Source organism: Equus caballus, chromosome 19 (genome assembly GCF_041296265.1).
Source record: "Equus caballus isolate H_3958 breed thoroughbred chromosome 19, TB-T2T, whole genome shotgun sequence".
Taxonomy (NCBI): Eukaryota; Metazoa; Chordata; class Mammalia; order Perissodactyla; family Equidae; genus Equus; species Equus caballus.
In genome coordinates, this window is record NC_091702.1 from 21,464,088 (window position 1) to 21,487,268 (window position 23,181).

The 23,181-nt window shown below is 39.6% G+C and overlaps 1 protein-coding gene across 32 annotated transcripts in view; it reads right to left on the reverse strand.

The window, feature by feature from the left end:
- TNIK (TRAF2 and NCK interacting kinase) overlaps positions 1-23,181 on the reverse strand; it is a 383,452-nt gene that overhangs the window by 56,562 nt on the left and 303,709 nt on the right. For 11 of the 32 annotated variants that reach the window (XM_003363317.5, XM_070242603.1, XM_014732751.3 and 8 more), the window contains 5 exons: positions 22,587-22,673; positions 21,355-21,543; positions 12,252-12,416; positions 8,050-8,289; positions 5,492-5,598 (listed from right to left, as the gene is read on the reverse strand). In XM_003363317.5, the coding sequence (XP_003363365.1) occupies positions 5,492-5,598; positions 8,050-8,289; positions 12,252-12,416; positions 21,355-21,543; positions 22,587-22,673 (788 nt within the window). The remainder of the gene's footprint in view (positions 1-5,491; positions 5,599-8,049; positions 8,290-12,251; positions 12,417-21,354; positions 21,544-22,586; positions 22,674-23,181) is intronic. The other 21 variants (XM_070242610.1, XM_070242605.1, XM_070242606.1 and 18 more) reach the window with 5 other exon arrangements.

A 23,181-nucleotide genomic window follows, 5' to 3' on the forward strand; every position in this document is an offset into this window, starting at 1 on the left:
GAGAAATTACAATGGATACCACAGAAATACAAAGGATTATAAGAGAATACTATAGAAAGCTATATGCCAACAAATTAGATAATCTAGAAGAAATGGATAAATTCTTAATTATAGAACCTTCCAAAACGGAATCAAGAAGAAATAGTGAATATGAATAGACTGATCACTAGTAAGGAGATTGAAACAGTAATCAAAAACCTCCAAAAAAACAAAAGTCCTGGACTAGACAGCTTCCCTAGTGAATACTAGCAAACATTCAAAGAAGATTTAATACATATCCTTCTCAAACTCTTCCAAAAAATTGAAGAGGAGAGGATGCTTCCTAACTCATTCTACGAGGCCAACATTACCCTGATACCAAAACCAGACAAAAGAAAAAGAAAAAAAGAAAGAAAATTAAGGGCCAATATTACTGATGAACATAGATGGAAAAGACCTCAACAAAATATTAGCAAATTGAATACAACAATACATTAAAATGATCATATACTATGATCAAGCAGAATTTATTCTAGGGATGCAGGGATGGTTCAACATCTGTAAATCCATCAATGTGATATGGGTATTTTTCTGGGTACTTTTTTTGGTAACAAAATGAAGAATAAAAATCATATTATCATCTCAATAGATAGAAATCATTCAACAATGTTCAGCATCAATTTATGATAAAAACTCTGAATAGAATGGGTATAGAAGGAAAGAACCTCAACATAATAAAGGCCATATATGACAAACCCACAGCTAACATCAGAGTCAACAGTAAAAAACTAAAAGCTATCCTTCTAAGAACAGGAACAAGACAAGGATGCCCACTTTCACCACTCTTATTCAAAATAGTATTGGAAGTCCTAGCCAGAACAATTAGGCAAGAAAAAGAAATAAAAGGGATCCAAATTGGAAAGGAAGAAAGTAAAGCTGTGACTATTTGCAGATGATATGATCTTATATATAGAAAACCCTAATGAATCCACCAAAAAACTATTAGAAATAACAAATGAATACAGTAGTATTCAGGGTACAAAATCAACATACAAAAATCAGTTGTGTTTCTATACACTAAGAACGATATAGCAAAAAGAGAAATTAAGAATACAATCCCACGTACAATTGCAACAAAAAAAATAAAATATCTAGGAATACCTTTAACCAAGGATGTGAAAGACTTGTACACTGAAAACTATAAAACGTTGTTGAAAGAAATCAAAGAAGACACAAAAAAATGGAAAGATATTCCATGCTCATGGATTGGAAGAATTAGCAAAGTTAAAATGTCCACGCTAATCTACACACTCAGTGCAATCCCTATCAAAGTCCCAATGACATTTTTCATGAAACTATAAAAAAAGAATCCTAAAATTTATATGGAACAACAAAAGATCCCAAATAGCCAAAGCAATCCTGAGAAAAAAGAAGAAAGCTGAGGACATCACACTCGCTGATTTCAAAGTATACTACAAAGCTGTAGTAATCAAAACAGCATGGTACTGGCACAAAAAAGACACACAGATCAAAGGAACAGAACTGAAAGCTCAGAAATAACCCCACACGTCTGTGGACAGCTAATTTTTGACAATGGAGTCAAGAAAATACAATGGAGAAAGGAAAGTCTCTTCAATAAATGGTGCTGGGAAAACTGGACAGCCACATGCAAAAGAATAAAAGTAAACTAGTATCTTATACCACACACAAAAATTAACTCAAAATGGATTAAAGAGGGGCCAGCCTGGTGGCACACTGGTTAGGTATGCGAACTCTGCTTCAGCAGCCCAGGGTTCACCGGTTTGAATCCTGGGCATGGACCTATCCACCGCTTATCAAGCCAGGCTGTTGTAGGTGTCCCACATATAAAGTAGAGGAAGATGGGCAAAGATGTTAGCTCAGGGCCAGTCTTCCTCAGCAAAAAGAGGAGGATGGGCAGTGGATGTTAGCTCAGGGTTAATCTTCCTCAAAAAAAAAAAAGGATTAAAGACTCGAATGTAAGACACGAAACCATAAAATTCCTAGAAGAAAATATAGGCAGAGCACTCTTTGACATCAGTATCTTTTTGAATATGTCTCCTCTGGCAAGAGAAGCAAAAGACAAAATAAACAAAGGGGACTACATCAAACTAAAAACCTTCTGAATGGCAATAGAAACCATCAACAAAATGAAAGGACAACCTACCAACTGGGAGAATATATTTGTAAGTCATATATCTGATTAAGGATTAATATCTAAAATTCAACAACATCATACAACTCAGCAACAAAAAAACAAACAACCCAATTAAAAAATGGGCAGAGAATCTGAACAGACACTTTTCCAAAGAAGATCTACAGACAGCCAACAGGCACATGAGAAGATGTCAACATCACTAATTATTAGGGAAATGCAAATCAAAACCACAATACCCATATCACAACCAAAAAATCACCTCATGCCCATAGGAATGGCTATTATTAGAAAGACAAGAAATAACAAATGTTAGAAAGGATGTAGACAAAAGAGAACCCTCGTACACTGCTGGTGGGAATGTAAACTGCTGTAGCCACTAAGGAAAACAGTATAGTGATTCCTCAAAAAAATTAAAAATAGAACTACCACATGATCCAGTTATTCTACTTCTGGGTATTTATCCAAAGAACATGAAAATATTAATTGGAAAAGATACATGCACTCCTATTTTCACTGCAGCATTATGCACAATAGCCTAGACTTGGAAACAACCTAAGACTTGGATGAATGGATAAAGATGATGTGGTGTATATATACAGTGGAATACTACTCAGCCATAAAAAGATGAAATCTTGCCATTTGCAACAACATGGATGGACCTTGAGGGTATTATGCTAAGCAAAATAAGTCAGACAGAGAAAGCCAAATACCGTATGATTTCACTCATATTTGGAAGATAAACAAACAACAGCAAGAAACAAACACATAGGTACAGAGTACAGATTGTTGGTTACTAGAGGGGAAAGGAGTTTTAGGGGAAGGCAAAAGGGGTAAAAGAGCACATCTGTACAGTGACAGATGGCAACTAGACTTTTGGTGGTGAACACAATGCAGTCTATACAGAAGTCGAAATATAATGATGTACGCTTGAAATTTATATAATGTTATAAACCAATGATACCACAATAAAAAAATAAACTAGAAACAGAAAAGAATTATAAAGACCTCATTAGGACCAACAGAAAGTAAGACAGTCTCTGTGTTACAGTAACGGCTCCCAGTGAATCACATCTCCCAGTGTCCACACCCCTATGTATTTCCTCTATACACGGACTCAGGGCTGGACTACATGACTTGTGATGGCCAATGGGACATCAGCAAAGACGTGCAAGCGAACACTTGAAAAGCACTTGTGCACTGGGGCTTTCTCTCTTGGAATGCCGTCCTGAGATGGCCAAACAATAAAGAAGCCCAGGATGAAAGACCACACGTTCAGTGCAGCTAAACCTTCAGCTCAGTGCAGCTGTGTGCGTGAGGTCAGGCGAGACCAGCAGAACTTCTTAGTGAACACAGACTCATGAGAAATAATAAATTGTTATTATTTCAGACTACTAAATTTTGGGGTGCTTTATTATGCAGTGAAGATGAACCAAAGCTATGCCTATTACAGTAAACAAGCCAAATCCTGGAGCTTTTAAAAATGCAATCCAATCGAGAGTTGCAAAGTCTGATTCACATCTTAAATGTTGGCTGCTTGGAGATACGTGATAGTAAGAAGCAGGCGTGTGCGGTAGGATTACTCCACATGGCAGAGATGGAGATTCTCCGTCCCTCCCCTCCCCACCGTTGCTCTGACTTTCACTGTAGGCGAGTGATTATTACCTCACAGCTCACTCCCACCATACCTCCTCTGTAAGCAGACAAATGTTAGCTGCCTCAAAACGTCTCCATTCTTTGCACAAAGTACCATATTTAAGTGGTTCCAAGGGAAAAGTGGATGGTTTGCAAACTGACCAACAAACATCAACTATCTTAGGCCCTAATGTCATTAAAACAACATTTGAGAAGGAACAAAGAGCTGCTCTTCATTTGACTATATAATGATAGTTCTCTCTGTTTCTTTTGGTTAATAGAAAAAGACTTAAAGCTGAAATGATGCTTGATCTATAGCAACTAAAATTCCAAGCAATTATTTCAATGAACAGAGCTTCGAGGGCAGAGTTCAAAGGAGAAAAAGCGCTGATAAATTGTGGGCTTATCACTGCTTGAAGAGGGGGACTGATAAAGTTCAGGCTGGCAGTCCAGGACTAACATTCCTTTGGCTCCCTGGTCACAGGGCATTCCAGTCTTTCTCAGCGCTGCTTAGCAACACCAGCTTGGCGTGAACCTGATAAGTCACTGGAAAAAAAAGGCTCATTCAGAGCTTCCTGCAATTGGTAATTCCAATCAGAATGGGCTGGCTTCTTTGCCCTAAATGGATTAGCACTTAGGGCACTTCCATCTTACTTATGGACTGACCCCTTCCTAAGGCTTTTCATGTGAAGAGGAAAATTAAAGCTTCATGATCAAAGGCATTCCATATTTTAAAGATATGTACGAATAATCCAAACCTGCATTTCCAGTCTTTCTCTCTCACTAGCAAGTGAGAGTCCTTCTCTTATTATGAACACAATGAAAAAGAAGTAAACAGCCTGCCAAAGCTCATCCTTTTTATAGTCTCAGCAGAGGCCATTTGCTATTTCAGTTGGTCCTAAAAAGGGGTGTATTCATCATGAAAAATCTGAGGGAAGCTTGATGAACTATAGCCGCAAACAGCATCTGTTACCACATAAAATCTGCTCAGATACTGTAAAGATATTGTTTACTTTCCAGCTTCTCTTGAGACCTCTACGCCAAGCAATAAGTGGATGCAACTTCCTGACTGTAGGAATATACATTGTTGATGGAAAGTTCTAGGAGAGCACAGAGCAACAGTGGAAACATAACTGTATTTAGTGACCCTGAATAATGCCAAAGAGGTGATTTCCTCATAAGAGCGAGTCCTTCTGTCATTTGCCAAACTAGGGAACCTCTGAAGCTGGTCAGGACTGTATTTCCTTGGCAATCACTTAGTAATGTTTCAAGATTCCCAGGGCACATTTCTTGACCTGATGCTAAAAATCGTCTCAAACCAGGCCATTCTGTTCTGCTGACACCATGAAACTGTCTCTGAGGTAATGTTTTGGGGTACTGCAACCAGACTTACATTTGCAATTTTACTCCCAGATTTTTTAAACTGTCAACTAAAGTAGACCTGATTGGCTTCTGGGTTGCCTCATTCATTCATTCATTTACTCATTCATTCATGAGCCCCCACTGTGCGCTGATTTCCGTGAAAGGCTACCGAAGAAATAAAAGGCATGTGGCCTGGCCTACCAAAGCTTACAGTCTAGGTGGCCAGTCAACGTGCCTCCGAAGTGAAAAAAGAACAAAGACATTTTTTAGGAAAGCAATGAAGACAATGACAATGGTGGGTGGGAGCTTTTCCCTACACCGTAACCATCTTCCTTCCCTTACCTTGCTCTGATGGGCTGAGATCCTAGTCTGGGTCCCAGAGCACCACCATTTCCAGGAGAATTCTTTCTGGCTAACGCTGGGGATATAGAAGTTGTTCTTTGAGGCACCTGAAAGAAAACCAGAATTCAGAAATATTTTCTGTAAAATAGCTTCCATAGGCTACTTACTGAAAAGAAACCTACTCCTTTCCAAAGATTTGCCAAGATTTACAAACTATCAGAAACAGGGAAGAAATACCTTTCATTTCTCAAAGAAATATTTAACTCCTAAAACAAGGTCAAATGAATAGCAGTGAGGCAAATTCAGCAACCATTAAGGAGTATGGTCCTCAAGTTTAAAATTAAGTTTAAAAACAGACCAAACTAATTTTAATTCATTGGATTAAAATAATTGACCTCCATTTGTGCAAGAGTGGTAGATACCAGAAATTTCTTTAGGGTACCATTAACTCACCTGATCATTGGAAAGGGCATCAGATGAGCACCTTCCAGATAAACCGAGCTTCATTTTTGGCTCACATCCCAACCGATAAACAGATAAGGAAATTACGAAATCTGGGGAGAAACTACGGTATCCGGCTAGCAGTTGGGACAGAAGCCACATGTCAGTGAGCTCAGAAAAACTACTGCAATAGATCCCGCACGTTTCTACTTCCTAATCAGCTTGCAATTACTAATTGAAAATGAAACCCAAAATGCTGCGCTTTGGAAGGTCAACTTGCAAATGTTATACAAAACAGGATGAATACTGAAAATACTGGAAGGGTCTTCAAAAAGACTATGCGAGTACCAATTGGACTGTGAGGTACAGTAGGAAAATGCATTATTAGCTTATCTGGCAAGGGCCTAAGGTAGAATGCAGGTATGCCTCATTTTATGAAACATTTTTTAATGAAATCAATATTGCAAGTGTACTAAAGAGGGAAAACTTACTTTATGAAAGTTGACTAGGAAATGGAAACACAGATATCCTGTCACAGCTTTTTGGGTTAAACATTCATCAGGTGCTTTGATTTTCATTCACTTTTTTGGCTCTTTTAAAGTGTGTTTGTGTTTTATACCAGATATTTTTAAGATGTGCTTTGTTTTAATATTTTTGTTTAATATACTTAATGATATTAACATTAACATAAATTTATCGGTTATTATCATACATTTTAAGATAAAAGACCTAGAAAGATGAGTCAGTCAAGTGACACAGAATGACCAAATCAGTATCACCACCTGCTCAAATGAAACATTACTACTACTATTCCTCCTTTTTCTTTTTGTAAACTTAAATAGTTGTAGAGAAGAAAGAGTCTAATGAATTATTAAAATCTAAAATCTTTGCATTGATCTTAATTTTTCTCCCAGCTCTGTAAGTGTACGCCTGCATGTTTTTAGAGAGTGGACCAATAACTCCCACAGTCACTTTCCTCACCTCTCGTGTTTGCTCCTCTGCCCATCCCATTTTCCATTTCTCTGCCCATCCTATTTTCCATGTCTCTGCCCATCCTATTTTCCATTTCTCTGCTATCCTATTTTCCATATTGAACTTTGCTCCCTAAATAATCTTTTCCAAAGGCATCTCTGCTTCCACAAGAGGAGAACACCAACAAAAAAACCATTATCAGCTATCTTCATTTTCAAAATAATGGAAATCCTGTTATAATGCCCTTTTGAGCAGAAAATGAGCAAAAATATTTAAAAAAAAATCATTGGGTAAAAAGTGTTAGTTTTTTTTTTCCTGGAAACAACAATGACATTGATCTCTGGAAACTGTGGGATATTCCATTTGTCATAGCCCCTGTGCTGAGCTCAGGAGTAAGAGGAATCCTGAACTAGGAAGAATCTGATGCAAAAGTTTCTTCAGTATTTTGAAACACTTTCAAGTTGTCTGTAGTGAGATGCGTGGCCACATTTCGGGACGTTTTGAGGAAAAAGTAACAACTTGGTATAGGCAAACACAAAACAAGAACCCGAACCCAGGACTGTTCTATCCAGTGGGCTGGCTCATCATTTTACTCTACAGTTTTATCCTCAATAATTAACTAAGGTTGGTATTAGATTATGAGCTGGCCCAGAAGGAGCTTTCTTTAAATGGGGCCTACTAAAATATCCTAAGAGCAATACTACCTTCTGAATACTCGAAATCTCATTGCACTTTGTGTTATTAAAAATAGGAATAAGTGAATTTTCTACTTTTTATCTGGAAGTTTTCAATTGGTCTAGATGTAGATTCAGTCATCAAAGGAGATAGCCATTATTCTATTTCTTAATATGGATAGTAAAATAAAGTTTAGAATGCTTGGGGTTAAGAGTTCTAATTCTGGATACAGAATATATGCTTCCAAGTCATTCAGTCTACCTGAGTCTCCATTTCTTTGGGGAAAACAGAAGTCAGAAATGATAAATGACAATCCAAGTCCTAGCTTGGGAATGACAAGGGACCAAAACAAATGTGAGAAGGGACAGTGCTTTGTCATTATCATGTTCTTCATTGCCATGAAAGATCTGGAATAGGGGTAATAATAATAAACAGCGATGACGATGATAAAAACATCCCAGTAATATTACCTTTGGTGGAATATCTTCTTCCTGTCGTAACCAAGAGCTTCGGTCAAATTTCTCAATTCGAGTGGGGAGAGGAGGGTTTTCGGAGGTGGGATCCGAGTTCTGGCGCGGCATCTCAACACGGTGAGAGGTCACAGTCAGAGCCTCCTGAAACCCAGACAGGCCCTTGGTGGGCTGCTCGTGCACTGACTGGGAGGCGGTCAAGGCAGGTCCCTGGGATTTTACAGCTACCAGATGTGGGATCTAAGCACCAAACCAACATCAGAGCAGCATTATTAGACGAGAAAGCAGATCAGCCTGTACCTCACTCCGTGGGAGGGAAAATACAGTTTTAGGGCACAAGAATTGGAGTACATGGAGCCCACCATGGCTTTCTGCAGCAAGCTTTTAAAAGCTCTCTGAAATTTTCCATTTAGACCTATGTGTGTGGCTGAACCAGGGTTCTTGGCAAAAAGTTAAATGATTTCCTTGAGACTGCTATGAAGTCAGTGAAATAAGGGTGATGATAATAACAATAGCACTTTTTAGTGAACAATTAATTGACCAGCAAGATGATATATTTACAAGCACTTCTCTTCTAATATTATACACCACCTCCTTTAAAACCCCTAACCTTGACTTTAGAAAATGTTATTGCTCTGTAAAACAAGAACTGCTCTGGACATCTTCTTATGAACTCACTAAGTCTACCATGAGGTGGACACAATTATTTTCCTCCTTTTACACATGAGGCTGTAAGGTACAGAGAGGTTAAGTAACACCCTAGATTTCACAGCTAATACGTGCTGGAGCCTGGATTGGAACCCACACATATGCCCACAGCCCATACGCGCAACTGCTATGTTATCCTGCTTTCTGGTGGACTGGCTCTTACCATCTATGATATTATATACCTCTTGACACCAGGACGTTTTTTTTAGGTGTAACTCTCACAATCTGGCATGTATTCATATTGTTCATGCAGGCAAGACATTCAGGAAATGTGGCTCTATAACAAATCATTAAAATCTAGAGTTCAGAGTACCCTTTACCACTAGCACTGTTCACACTTTATTGCTAGTGCCCATGTAAGCCTGTCTCCTCCATCGTGAAGGTAAGCCCCCTGGACACTGGAGCCACGTCTGACATCATATCTCTGAATCTAGCACTGTGCCTGGCATGTGGAAGGTGGTCAATAAATCTTGGTTAGGAAAACATCTAGAGTGCTTTCTAAATTGTTAATTCAACAAACGTTAATCTACTATCTGCTTTATCCAAGGGACCTATCAGTCCCTCTTTGGTCTGAAATCTCAATGCCTGGACTTCTGGGGGGCATTTCCACAGCCTTTCTACACCAGCCTGGCCCCATTCCTCTAGCACCTGAGAATTTTATCCCTGGAGCAGCCCTGCCCCAGCCTCTTCAGACCCTCTTTGGTCTGAAATCCGGAATGTTACTAACTATAGTTCAGAGAAAATCCTCAAAGTCTAGTTCAGCGGAATGTTATGCTTCAACCAGAATTGAACTATAACCAATCAGATTTATACTAAGGTTAAACATCATTAAATATATTAAATAATATTAAAACAAAGCATATTTTAAACATATGTAGTACAAAACACAAATCTACTCCAAAAGAGCCAAAAAAATAAAAATAAAAATCGAACCACCTGAAGAGTGCTTAATCCAATTAGCTGTCACAGGATATCTACCTTTTCATTTCCTAGTCACTTTCATAAAGTTTCATAAGTTTTCCCTCCATTCTCCCCTTTTACTGAACCAAAGTACACTACAAGTTCAAAGTCACAGGTTTTAAAAGAGGTCATTTGCGTGCTAAAAGAGAAGTTCTTACAAAAATGTATCCTATGGAAGGTTAGGCGTGAAAGAATTATATACAAATAAAAACAACCAAGGAGAAGGCATGCTAAACTGGCTGGTGCTCAAAAATCTTGGACCTCATGTACTAAAGGCAAATTTAAAACCAAGAATCCTTGATTTTTTCTCTAGCCTTTTAAACTCCAGTTCAAATAGCATTACATATTTCAAAGGTGATCTCAAAATATTATGTGGAAGTGTTAACACAGGTGGATGCCTGGAAGAAATTTAAGGCATTTGAGTGAAAGCAGCTGTATTACCTTTATCTTTCATGAAATTTCATATTTTATTTCACTACATATTTCATTTTTGGCATACATAATCTAAAAAGTCCTCTAAAACTTCCCCAAACTTCCTCCTTTTCATAAAGTGGAGTAATCTTTTTTCTTTTTCAAATAGCTTAAAACAGTGGTTCTCTGATAGCTAAGTTTTGACAAAGGAGCTGAGAACATACAATGGAGAAAGGAAAGTCTCTTTAATAAGTGGTGTTGGGAAAACTGGTCAGCCACATGCAAAAGAATGAAAGTAGACCACTATCCTATACCACAGACAAAAGTTAAAGACTTGAATGTAAGACCTGAAACCATAAAACTTCTAGAAGAAAACATAGGCAGTATGCTCTTTGACATCAGTCTTAGCAGTGTCTTTTTGACTATGTCTCCTCAGGCAAGAGAAACAAAAGAAAAAAATAAATGAGTGGGACTACATCAAACTAAAAAGCTTCTGAATGGCGAAAGAAACCATCAGCAAAATGAAAAGACAACCTACCAATTGGGAGAAGATATTTGCAAATCATATTATCTGATAAGGGGTTAAAATCCAAAATATATAAAGAACTCATACAACTCAACAACAAAAAAACAAACAATCTGATTAAAAAATGGGCAGAGGAGCTGAACAGACATTTTTCCAAAGAAGATATACAGATGGCCAACAGGCACATAAAAAGATCTTCAACATCACTAATTATTAGGGAAATTAAAACCACAATGAGATATCACCTCATGCATCTCAGAATGGCTATTATTAAAAAGACAAGAAATAACAAGTGTTGGAGAGGATGTGGAGAAAAGAGAACTCTTATACACTGCTGGTGGGAAGGTGAACTGGTGTGGCCACTATGGAAAACAGTATTTAGATTTCTCAAAACATTAAAAATAGAACTACCATATGATCCAGCTATTCCACTTGTGGGTATTTATCCAAAGAACAGAGAAACACCAATTCAAAAATATATATGCACCCCTATGTTCATTGCAATGTTATTCACAATAACCAAAACCTGGAAACAACCTAAGTGACCATCAGTGAATGAATGGATAAAGAAGATGTGGTATACCTATACAATGGAATACTACTCAGACACAAAAAAAGATGGAATCTTGCCATTTGCAGCAACATGGATGGACCATGAGGGTATTATGCTAAGCAAAATAAGTCAGACAGAAAAAGGCAAATACGGCATGATTCCAGTCATATGTGGAAGGTAAACAAACAACAACAACAAACAAACACATAGATACAGAGAATAGATTGGTGGTTACCAGAGGGGAAGGGGGTTAGGGAAAAAGCAAAAGGGATAAAGGAGCACAGGTGTACATTGACGGATGGCGACTAGACTTTTGATGGTGAATATGAGGTAGTCTACACAGAAGTTAAAATATAATGATATACACTTGAAATTTATATAATGTTATAAACCAATATTACCTCAATTAAAAAAAAATAAAAACTTGTGGTTCTCAAACTCTAAAGAGCATCAGAAACACCTAGAGGGCTTGTTAAACCACAGATAGCCAGACCCAACCCTAGAGCTGCTGATCAGCAGGTCTGAGGAGGACTGGAGAATCTGCATCTCTGCCAAGTTCCTGGGTGATGCTGATGCTGCTGGTCCAGTGACCACACTTCGGGCACCATGCGCTTAGAGACACCATTTTACTTAACCAAGTCCATTTAGTTTTTCCGGTTTCAGGATCAGGTTCAAATCCCAAGAATAAAAGATAATATAATAGTTTGTATATTTTAAAGGCCTATACAAATTTTAGTTTGGTAATTATAACTAAAAGGATGCTTGTTTTCCACCTCACAGAAACTCCTAGGGCTCTCCAGAGAGGCCAGTTTACAAGAAGTGACTCTGGTTGACTCAAAGTTAAAAATGGTGCTTTTTCCTCTCTCACTGCTTCCTCTACCTTTCAAGTTCTGTGCAGCCTCCTATATTACTACAGAGTCTATTTTAAGGGCCATGATTTGACTGGTCCTATGCCTGAATCCATGTCACCACCCCCTGGGCTGTTAGTAGGTTTAACTGTACACCCTCTTGAAATGCCCGACGGAACGAAGGGGAGAAATGTACCTGGGGATCGACTGGTCTGAGCATGGGCGGTGTCCGAGCAGGCTGCACTCCACTGATGCTGAAGGACTCTGACCTCGGGGGCAGGGTGGGGTCAGATATCCTGTTGGCAACCTTGTGAGGCATGGCAGGTGAACTCTGCCGGTTGAGCCTCGACCGTTCTTCTACCTAGAAGCAAAAAATAAAAATAAAAAAAAGAGTGCTTCAATGGATAAATGGATAGACGCTGATTTATTTCCTAGAAATAAGGATTTTCTGTAGTCACCTGCACAGCCATTTTTGTGTCCCTCTGATCAATGCATTTTAAGGAGCCAAAATTCTCCGTATCTGTTCTGCATCAAGAATTTTCAAAAAAGCTGTTTCTGTCTGAGTAAACACTAGCATGAAAAACACACAGAACAGTTAAGCCATTACCCTTCCATTACCCATTATCTTGGGCTATTTCAGTTCGCTGAGAATTTGGGGTCTGCTTTAGAGTTAATCTTGCATTGATTGGGACATTATCTTACAGATTGGTGGCAAAGCCATGGGGTCAGTGAGGGAGACAGAGGGAACCGTGGTAGGTATTAAGACTGCCCGGGAAGAAAAGCAAACTGCCTTGAGTTGACCCACGGGACAGGGAGGGGAAGAACACCGGAGGGCTGACAAGAGGAGGAAGCTGCCAGCTCTAACCCTCCATTTCTTCACATGCCCTCTGACAGGCAAGTGGGTGATTCAGGAGGCTCACTTAACGAGCACGGCCTGTCTTAGACTTCCCGTATCATTTTCCTTTTGTCTCCTTAGGGCCCTTTCTTTCCACTTGCCTCTCCCTGCCTCCTAAAATACATTGCCCCTCCTCATCGCTTCCATTTCCAGCTTAGACTCCACTGCCTCACTCTCCCCTTCCTCCTCCCTGCTTCTCCACACGTGAAGTTCATTCTTGCTTCCCCGCCTCTTCTCTCTCCCCTCCAACCCTCTCTCCTTTCTGGCCATTTCATTTCCTTGTCATTCCCTTTCTGGCAGAGTCTCTCTCAGCCCCAAGCAGATGACTGATCAGGAGTGTTCCATAGGAAAAGCTCACAGTACCAGGGAATGCCCTTTTTACAGGTAAAAATTACCCTTAGTACCTGTTGGCAGCAGACTGTCACAGAGGATATTTTTAAAGGAAAATTTAGATAAACAAGATGGACACTGCAAGACATGCTTTAAGATCTTTGACAATTTCAAAAGGTCTAGGACTTTTCTTCCAAATCCATCTTATCCTGTCCTTTATTTCTTTAGGGTCAGTTTGACATCTGTACTTTCCAACCCACCAGGGCAATGCAGCCCACTCTGATGACTCTTCAGTGTAAGCCTTCACTCTCTACTGCTGACTCACCGTCTGAGTGTTCCAAGAGCCCACACGCAGGTCCTCAAGGCATATTGGTATGTAGCAGCTAAGAGTCTTTATTCACTTTACTGCCTGATTTGAAATAAAAATTCAAAGGAGCCATTTTTTCCCACCCTCCCTATCCCATTTTGAATCTTTTTAGAGGCAGACTCAGTCTCACATACACAATCGTTGGTTTTTTAAACTCTCATATTAACTGCAAACATTTTAACATGTTAAGATATGATACAGAACAGAAAACCACCCAACTGCCTCTACTTAGGGGTGATTTGAACATCTCTTCCCCCACTATGGCTGTGCAGGGTACATACAATTAGCATCCAGTTGACTCTGGTTTTGAAATTCCATGTCCCAGAAGCTTACCACATACCAAATAAGATTAGCTGCAAAAAGCCAAGAATATAAACCACAACATGTATACTTTGTGTAGGTCTGTGTGCAAAGTATTACATCAGCAATTACTTGGCTATTGCACTGAGCAAAAGAAGAGAACAAAGCCAGCTTCAAGGTAAGACCACAAAGAAGAGGAAGTCCCACAAAAACAGCAACAGATAAACTAAGACCAAGGCATGCAATGCATTGCTTTTCCAAATACCAGACTCTTTGAAAAGAAGGTGACTATTTCCAGACCACTAGAATTAGTCAAATATTAGCCATTTTCTTATTTCCAGGAAAGATCATTAATAGATAAGTCGTATGTACAAGGCACAGCTCACGATCTGAATTCCCACCATCTAAACCATTGCTGTCTGAGCCCAGGAGCCCAAGAGATTCAACCATGTTTTCAGATTAAAAACCTGGCCACGCAAACCACAGGCATCAGTTACCTAACATTCTGGAACCAAATATATTCAGAGAGTGAAGAATACTTGTCATTATTATTTTTTTTAACTGTAAAATACACTCAGTTTTAAACATACAGTTAAAGACAGCACATTAAAAACAGCAGTCGAAAGTCTGCTCCAAAAGACTCCATCTTGAGCAAACAAACCACTTTTGAGATAAAGAATTCTTTTCGCAACTGCCAGCAGCAAAGCTCCAGTAAAGGAAGCATCCTTGCCTCTAATAGGACCAGAGGCCACACGGGCCCTAGAGGTGTCACTGGAAATGAGCAGGGCTGAACGCAGGGTGCTGATTTTCATAGGCAATTAATGGGTTTGATTAGTTGTGTATAGATATTACTGATGCACTTCTAGGAAAACTTCCCATACCTTCTATCAGTTGACTTACATGCTAAATCCTACTGTTACTATGTTTCAGTCTGTACCATTCTAAACTATATGGCATAATCAATCTACTATTACACTTTGCAAACTATTTCAGGATGACCCAGTGAGGTGAAATTCCCTGGATTGGAGTTTATCTAAAGAAATCTGAAAATCTACAAGAAAAGTATAAGAATGGGGCATCTGGCTACATACTTTGTCTCTAGAAAATCTTATCCTAAAGTCTTTAGGAAGATAATGCTGCCCATTGCTTTTGCACCAAAGGAAGAACAGGAGTACTGGAGCAAAGATGTCGTATCAGACATCCTAATTAACAGTTTCAGATGAACAGAAGGGAAGCTGGGTAGTGTGTCTAGAAGCAGGCCCCTTCCAATTATTCTGATACTGGGCAAAGTCCTGTCTCCTGAGTCATCACATCTCATGTCTACTAACTGAACAGGAGATAGACACATGAGTAAAACCAAAACAAAAAGACCAAAACCAAAAATGTCTTTTCTCCTCCTAGAATAAGGATACATGCGATTAAAAACTGGGGTACAATCAAGATACGTTTCAATCTGCCTTGTGTGATACTGAAAAAAAATCTATTAGCTGAGCCTCTGCTCTAATCTCCTGCTGCCAAGAAGATGTAAAATATCAGAAGTACAACCAAAAAAGAGTGTTCTAGTAGCATGATGGGACACAGAGTGTCAGGATGCTAGAGCACAACAACAAAAGATACGTGTTACGAAGGATTTCACAGTTGAAGGGATTCTCAATGAATATAGAGAACAAGATTAGGAGAGCTTGATCAGTTTACTATAAAACCAATTTTTCTCTTATTAAAAGGATTGTTTCTACATCAAAACTAAAATAACTTTGGAAGATTTGGATCACCTCTGCAGAAATGCTATACTATTTATTATAGTATTATGAGGGGAAGGAAAAAATAATTGTGGTCTCAGAAATAAAATTCTGCTCCAGGCAGGCTGTGCTGTCCATTGGGTACGATCAGAGTGATGTCTAAGGCCTCTGAGATGTAGAAAGACCACAAATACAGAAGACCTGAAAATAAAAGTTTTGATTACAAGATTTCAAAAAGGTTTTCAAAAGGAATAAAAACATGTTTAAGCATATACAAGAGGAAACATTATATCAATGTCAATTGCTAAACTGGTTCATATATTTGAAAACAATTTATAGCTTACAATGCTCACTTTGCAATAATGAATGATACTCGCTGAGAGAGAATTTCAAAACAAAATTATAGAAGTAATTTTTAAAATGTTGACAGCAAAAATATATTTACTATGTAATATGGATGCATTTTTAAAACATTTTATAAGATGCAGGATCCGTAGGGGTCTATGAAGGACTTAAAAGGCCTTACTTAAGAGCTAATATGTGGTGACTTGAACACAATTGTATGGGAATTCCTTTTTTATCCAACTGAACAAAACAGTTTTTTTTTGTCTTTATTGGCAATGTTGGAGAAAAAGAAAGAAGTCAGCAAATAACTTTTAAGTGCTCCCCAGATACTTTGACCCTGCACTCACTGGTCACACAAAGAGTTGAATCATACTGTCCTTTGGCAAAACCACGCGGGCCAATGGTTACTGAGCAAGACTGGGGCTACTCCTTCTCTAAGTCACCTCTGAGGACAAGGGAGATGCTCACTCCTATGAAATGCTTAAAATGTGGTCTCGCCTGAAGACAAGGGCCTGGACTACTTTTCCAAGATCCACTCCTAATCACTCATTCCAGAGAAAAGTATAAATCCTCATGTGAACGGAGCATATAACTTAAAAGCAATGAGGCAAATCTTTAGCAAGCTGGGATGGGAAATGAGGAAGTGCACATCTATTACTGGGGAGAGGTGGGTGGGGGAGACGGGAGATGCTCGTGAACTGCCCATGTAAAATCCAAACCAGAAACAACAGAGGCAAAACACTTATTCCTTGTAGGTGACAATGGCCTTGGGAACAGAATGTGAATATGCTGCATACTATACTTCATTTGCATTTGTCAGTGCTTCCAGTTTCCATGGCACATTCACACAGACAATTACCCGGGACCCTCCCAACTGCGAGGCAAGAAGGGCAGATGGGAAAGGTGCCTCTCAGGAAAGTTGTGAGATTGTCCCACGTCACATAGCCAGGAAGTGGAAGAACTGGAACTCAAACTCCTTACTACTTCCTTACAAGTCTCTCTTATGCTAAATCTTAAGAGAGAGAAGCAGAAACTGAGGAAAGATGGGAGCAGAGCTATACACTCTCTAAATGGCAATTTGGGACCTCATATATAAAATAACTCACATAAAAAGAAAACACACATCAGTGTAGAGCAGAGAAAACCAAGTGGAGAAGGAGTTCTTATGTACAGGGATTTCAAAGCACAATGGGCTAACGGGATATAAAGAGACATCGTGGCCCATTATTTGCCAAATAAAACCATAGCCAGATGACTGGCATGCATCACAGAGAAAGAACATGATGGAGTGTTAAAAAAAAGTTAAAATACCATCTCATGCAATCCTCAAGTAGACAGAGCATTCTGTCACTGCTGTGTGTTGGTGAAAATAAAAAAAAAGTACGTGTTGGTCGGGGAGGCACACACAGTTACTGCTAGGCCCAGACAATCACATGCCATTATAAGGAACAGAAATCTGTCCCATTAAAAGAAAAAGACATTATAAGAAAAGGAATCTATCTTTCAAAAAGGGACAATATAAAAAAAAGTTCAAGTTTTGCTGATGTTTAACAGAATATCATTCTGATGTTTTCACAGAACAGATCTGCCTTCCATCCCAATCCAGAAATGGGAGAGAATTTGAAAGGAATGAGAATACCTGTACCCCTCCTTTTAATAGAGACATTCATGTTCCTTTCTGGCTGAAATCTGAAAATCAAAGTCAATGTCACATTCAGAACAGATAGACTACTCAGTAAAAGGAAAGTGGGAAGAGCGCAACAAGATTTGCAAATTATCGAGTATTTTCATTTGTTCTTATTGCATCCAACAAGTTAATGAGACAGGTAATGAGAAACGCGATGATGACAGATGTTTTACAAAATGAAGCAAGAAAAACGCAGAAGATCAAGCTTTATAACGTCACATTGCTAATGAAAAACTGTTGATCTGGAATAAGGAAGAGAAATAAGTGGATGGAAAAGTAATCAAAGAAGGAAAACCCATCTTCATGAGAAGGTATAGAGTCAAGTCAGAAAACAAATATGGAGAAGATTACAGAAGAGGCTGCAGTGGTGGAAGGTGGCTGGGCAGGACCTTCAATGGCATACGTGACAAAAGAGCCCAGCCCCGTATCACAGGAGACTGTGGCATGGGCAGAGCAGCCCACCCATTCCTGGCACAGACATTTTCAAATTTATATCCTAGCAGAGGATGCATCTGAATAAGAAAATGGTATCTTTCATTCTACCTCCAAAAGCGAGTTTAACCCAGGTTATTTGTATTGTTTGATAACTAAGACACTGCTGAGCTAGAGATTCTGTCCCTATCTAAAGTCTTGAAATGTATTTTACTGCTTGTCTACTTTCAGACCCACCTACCTCCCTACTATAGGAAAAGAAACCTGTGAATAATGCTTTAGAAGAAAAGTTCATACATTGCTGATGAGAAGCATTAAAAGATCAAGAAGATAAGGATCCTCATATTCATTTTTATTCCCATTTTAAGAAGTGGGTGTTAAGAAAATGATGAATCAAACCAAGGCAGACAATTATTTGTTCTTATTAGCACACCACTTGCTCCAATCCCAAATTTAGCACTGTCACTCATTCTATCATCTAAGTGTTTCATCTGTCTTCTAAAATATGAACACCCACTCTAAGACTTGGGAACTGTTTAATGAATAGATTGATAGTTAGTTGGAAGCTGGATTATGTTAATCCAGCTTATATCCACACCCAGAGGATAGGACTAAACATGAAATCCCAAAAGAATGTTCCCACATATGTCTAGAAGTGCCTGAAGCCCGAAGGAAAAGCACCAGCTGCTAGGAAGCCAGGGACCTTGTAAGATGTCACCCACCAGAGGGGGCCCAGACTTATAATGGCCAGGGAACCTCACATCTGGAGTGCTCGATGACACAGCCATGTTGTTTGCATGCCCAACTGCTAGGTTTCTTTTACTGCTGGGAGCCTGGCCAGGAAGCACAGGGGAATTAGGAGGTCTAGAAAACTGCTTTGATGACATCTGCAAAGATCTTCCCCCAGGAATACCATGGCTTCTGAAAGCTCGGGAACTGTGAACTACTTCTGAATGGAGAGGACAGGCCAGGAAACTTAGTGATGAGGACAAATAGTAACTAGGTAACAATGAAGTCAAAGTGGTTAAGTTCAAATCAGAACATGCTGGGTAGAGTCTGAAGGAAGGAAGTGGAAACTGCTCCAGGCTTCTTCCCCTTTTCTGGTACATTTGTGCCTGAGGAAGCTGCATAGGGGAAAGAAGGAATTCTCGAATGCTTTGCAAAGAATTACAGTATTCTCCAAGGGGATCTGTAGGTGGCCCTCCCCTAAACTCACGCTTGGGGCCAGGAACACTGAGGGCCACGTGGTCATGCATCAAAGAGAGGTTATTTAGCGATGCAGCACTTCTTAGAGGAGTTGAGGTACTTGTAAGGATGCATGAATTCATGCCCCTCCTGCCCTGAGGCCCACATGAGTCTCTAAGGCCCGCCTTATTTGCAGTAATGGACAACTTGGGGCTTGTCACTTTGGAGATGTTGGGAGAGGACACACAAATGACCTTAGATCCTAACTCTCGACTTGGGCTACATCCTTGGGAGCGAGATCGCTCTGGAGGTCTCACTGTGGTCCTTGAGACTTCCTGAGGCTTCAGTTGTTCTTCAAGACCAAGTCTAATAGGACAAGCTGATCCATCTTTCCTCTGTGAGTGATGCTCAAACAGGAGTCTTGATCTGGAATCATTAACTTCTGCAGGTGCTACTGGCATTAGCTTAGTAGAGGCTAGTTTCTCAGCCTTCTGAACACCTGCCATGATCAGGAGCTGTGAGTCTGGCTTAGCTGAGGGTTTCAATTTGGCATGGCTAGAAAATGGTTTAGCAGTGGAGGAAGGTGGCACACCTTTGCCAGCCAGGACGCATGTTAGCTGCTGTTTAACAGCACAGTCATTCTGCTTAGCTGGAAGAACAGGTGGGTTATTAAGGGGCCGACGCCGTACCTGGGAGTAGGATCACAAATTGGAATTACTGATCTCAGAGAAAGAGGCAGCTGTTACAGACATAAGTAGATACAAGTCATGTTTACACACTCTAAGGGAAAGTGATCAGAAACATTCTTTACACTGAATAGCATGATTTTCTCTACAGATTTAGTTTTTTAAGTTTTAAAAGAAAAGAGTTTTTGTAAAAACAGTACATGATCATTATAAAAGATTTAAACCATATATAAAAGTACAAAAACATTTTTTTAAAAAAATTCTGCAGTTTTCACTTTCCATAAACAACCATCATCAACATTAGCACAACATCATTTTAAGCATTTTCTATACATATGTAAGACAGAATGAAAAAATAAAAAGAAATACTTTTATAAAAATAGGAGCTTATGTAAGAAGTCTGGTTCTGATAATAGTGTAGTCTAGATAATTTGAAACAAGGTCTCGCTATAAATACCTGAAGATGCTAGAACAAAATACAAGACACCATAAGCATCCTTTGAAATGTGTACCTATGCTCACAAGAAAATAAAGGAAATCAGTAGGTGCCACAAACAATGACAGAACTGAAAACCAGGGTGTTACGCACATGAGTTGACACAGTGACTCCTGGAAGGGTTGCTGATTTGGGCTGGAGTTATTATTTCACTTGTTCGCTTTATCCATTTGGTTATTGCCCTTTTTTCTACTGTCCAAACAGTTTTTAATTAGATTTTTAAAATAGCTCATCACAGAGCCAAGTTCCTGAAAATCCTTCCTTAGTTGACAGTGGAGCAAATGAAGGACTATTACTTTGGAAGTATTTGCAAAAGAAATACAAATGACCTCTGACCCTGGAAGTGAATAACACAACCACAAATCTGAGGCCAACTGTGCATCCATTGGTATCACAAAAGAACAAGGGAATGTTAGCAACAACGCTAATGATCACTTTCAGGGTCCAGGTATGGATAGGAAATGATTCTACCTAGAATTCCTTAAGCCTTAAATCATATTCTTCCATGGAAAAGTCACTAAAAATCCTCCTCATGCCACAAACTTAACTGGACTCCTATAAGGAAAAGGACTTTTCTACTTCCCGTTGTTATTAACAAAAGTCTACTGTATCCATGAAGATACAAAAAAAAGAAAAGAAAAGAACCCAAATGAGTTAACGTGCCTTGCCAGTTCTCTACAGAAACAATGGTTCTTCCAAAAGCAAAGCATGTGCATCTTACAAGGAATTGTTTTCCAACTTAGTAACACTAGTTTAACTCTCTGCTTCTACTGGATGAACTCCTTACAGCCAATCGCCTGGCCAACAGGGCATGGCTACACTTGCTTGCTTACTTACCTCCTTGGCCCATGCTGGTTTCTCACTAGGACTCATCCCTTCTTTGTAATGGTATAGTGGCTTCTTCTCCACAGGCCTCTGCTCCTGCCGCTGATGCTGAAGGGAAACCAAGTAGTCTCTCTCTTGCTTTAGCTGTCTCTGTAGTCTTTCTGCTTGTCTCTGTTCTTCCAATTGTTTGCGCTTATATTCCTGTCCAGATCAGGAAAGGGGAGCAAAGAAAAGGCCAAATCACCATATGCAAACCACTGACCAGTATCAGAGAAGCATGCAATGGAGGCAAAGGAGGTGACAGCAAAGGGCCTTACTGCGAACAGAACCCCAGGAAGATGTCAGGATGTGCCATAGAGGTAAGCTACAGCCTCAGGTTAGCATCTACACAGAATATGGCATTTAATGAAAACACCATTGCTTTAATAGTGGTCCTTACAGAACACCACCCATTGCAAAGTGACTTGCCCCTGACGAATTGCAACCAAAGAAGTGGCAATAATGCAGGCATTTGGACGGTCAGGACACTACCCCAGTAAGGAGCCATCCACTTCCTGACTGACTAACTAAACCATTCAAACATGTACAGTTAGGTACAAAAGTAAATTAGCAATGAAAGATATTGCCTAAATCATCTTTTGTTTAACAAAACTTGGACCAACAAAGGCCATTAGCAAGCTTATGTACAGGCTAAAAAATATCATAGTTTCAGTGAATAAAAAATTCAGTTAAAAAAAAAGATACGCCAAGCTCATTTGGAGAGCAGTGTAATAATAATAAAAAAGTACTTCAAGTGGAAGCCGCATGAGCAGGGAACACAAAATGTTCCCATCGTAAGGGTAAAACTAATAGTCTGCAAATGAAATATGACTGCAGAGCTGAGAGGGTTCTTCTGGAAGAGGTGCATTTTGCCATGATTGTGTTCCAGCATGTTGCAAATGACCTGAAAAATTACTCTGCAATAAACACAGTGGGTCTCAAAAACCGTCTGAACTTATAATAAGGCTGGATTCATGTTACAGTTTCACAAATAAACAGAGTTAATAAAGAATGCATAACCAGTGTATTAAATGTATTAAGACTCAGCAAACTGGGTCAGGAAATGTATTAAGTCTCCGTGAGATTTTAGAGGTTAATGAGGCTTGAAAGATCTCCTCTTCCGGACCGGCACATTAGGAGGACACACACACACACACACACAATGAACATAGAGCAGGTCAGCTGGCTCTTGGCTTTCCCATTACCAGAAGTAGAGCTTGTTCATGCAGTAGCTGCTGTTGCAAGATCTCTAACTGTCTCTGCTCCTCCTCTAACTGTCGCCTGATGTACTCCTGGAGAGGTAGGCAGCAGAGATTTCAGAGGAAAACAAAGAGAGAAAGAGAGAGAAAAAGAACCGGTAATTTCAAAGGTGACAAGAGCTGCCAAGTAAAGTGTGAAAGGAAGGATGGAAAAAAATACCCAGACACCTCCTCACAGAACAGGAAAAGTATGCCGCACCGAAGCCAAAGCATTTCAATGCAGTCAAAAGCACAAGCCCTCCAGCTCCAGCAGCTGGCTGAGACGGCTCAGGGCTTTGCTGCTACTATTAGGTTTTACTAAACCCAGCTACACTTTAAAGCTTTTTACTACAGGTTCCCTCTTTACGTGCTACCTGGAATTAACAATGCTATGAAATTCAGAGGCTCCTGTGCAAGCAGCAGCGATAAAATAATTGTTGAATGCCATCATGCACAGTCTTTGTAACGGAACCATCCTGCCAAGTTTCACTGTGCTGTTAGAATGTGGTCCTAACAAAAAGAGAGGGAGGCCTGCATCAATGGCTCAAAGTCATGGAGACCA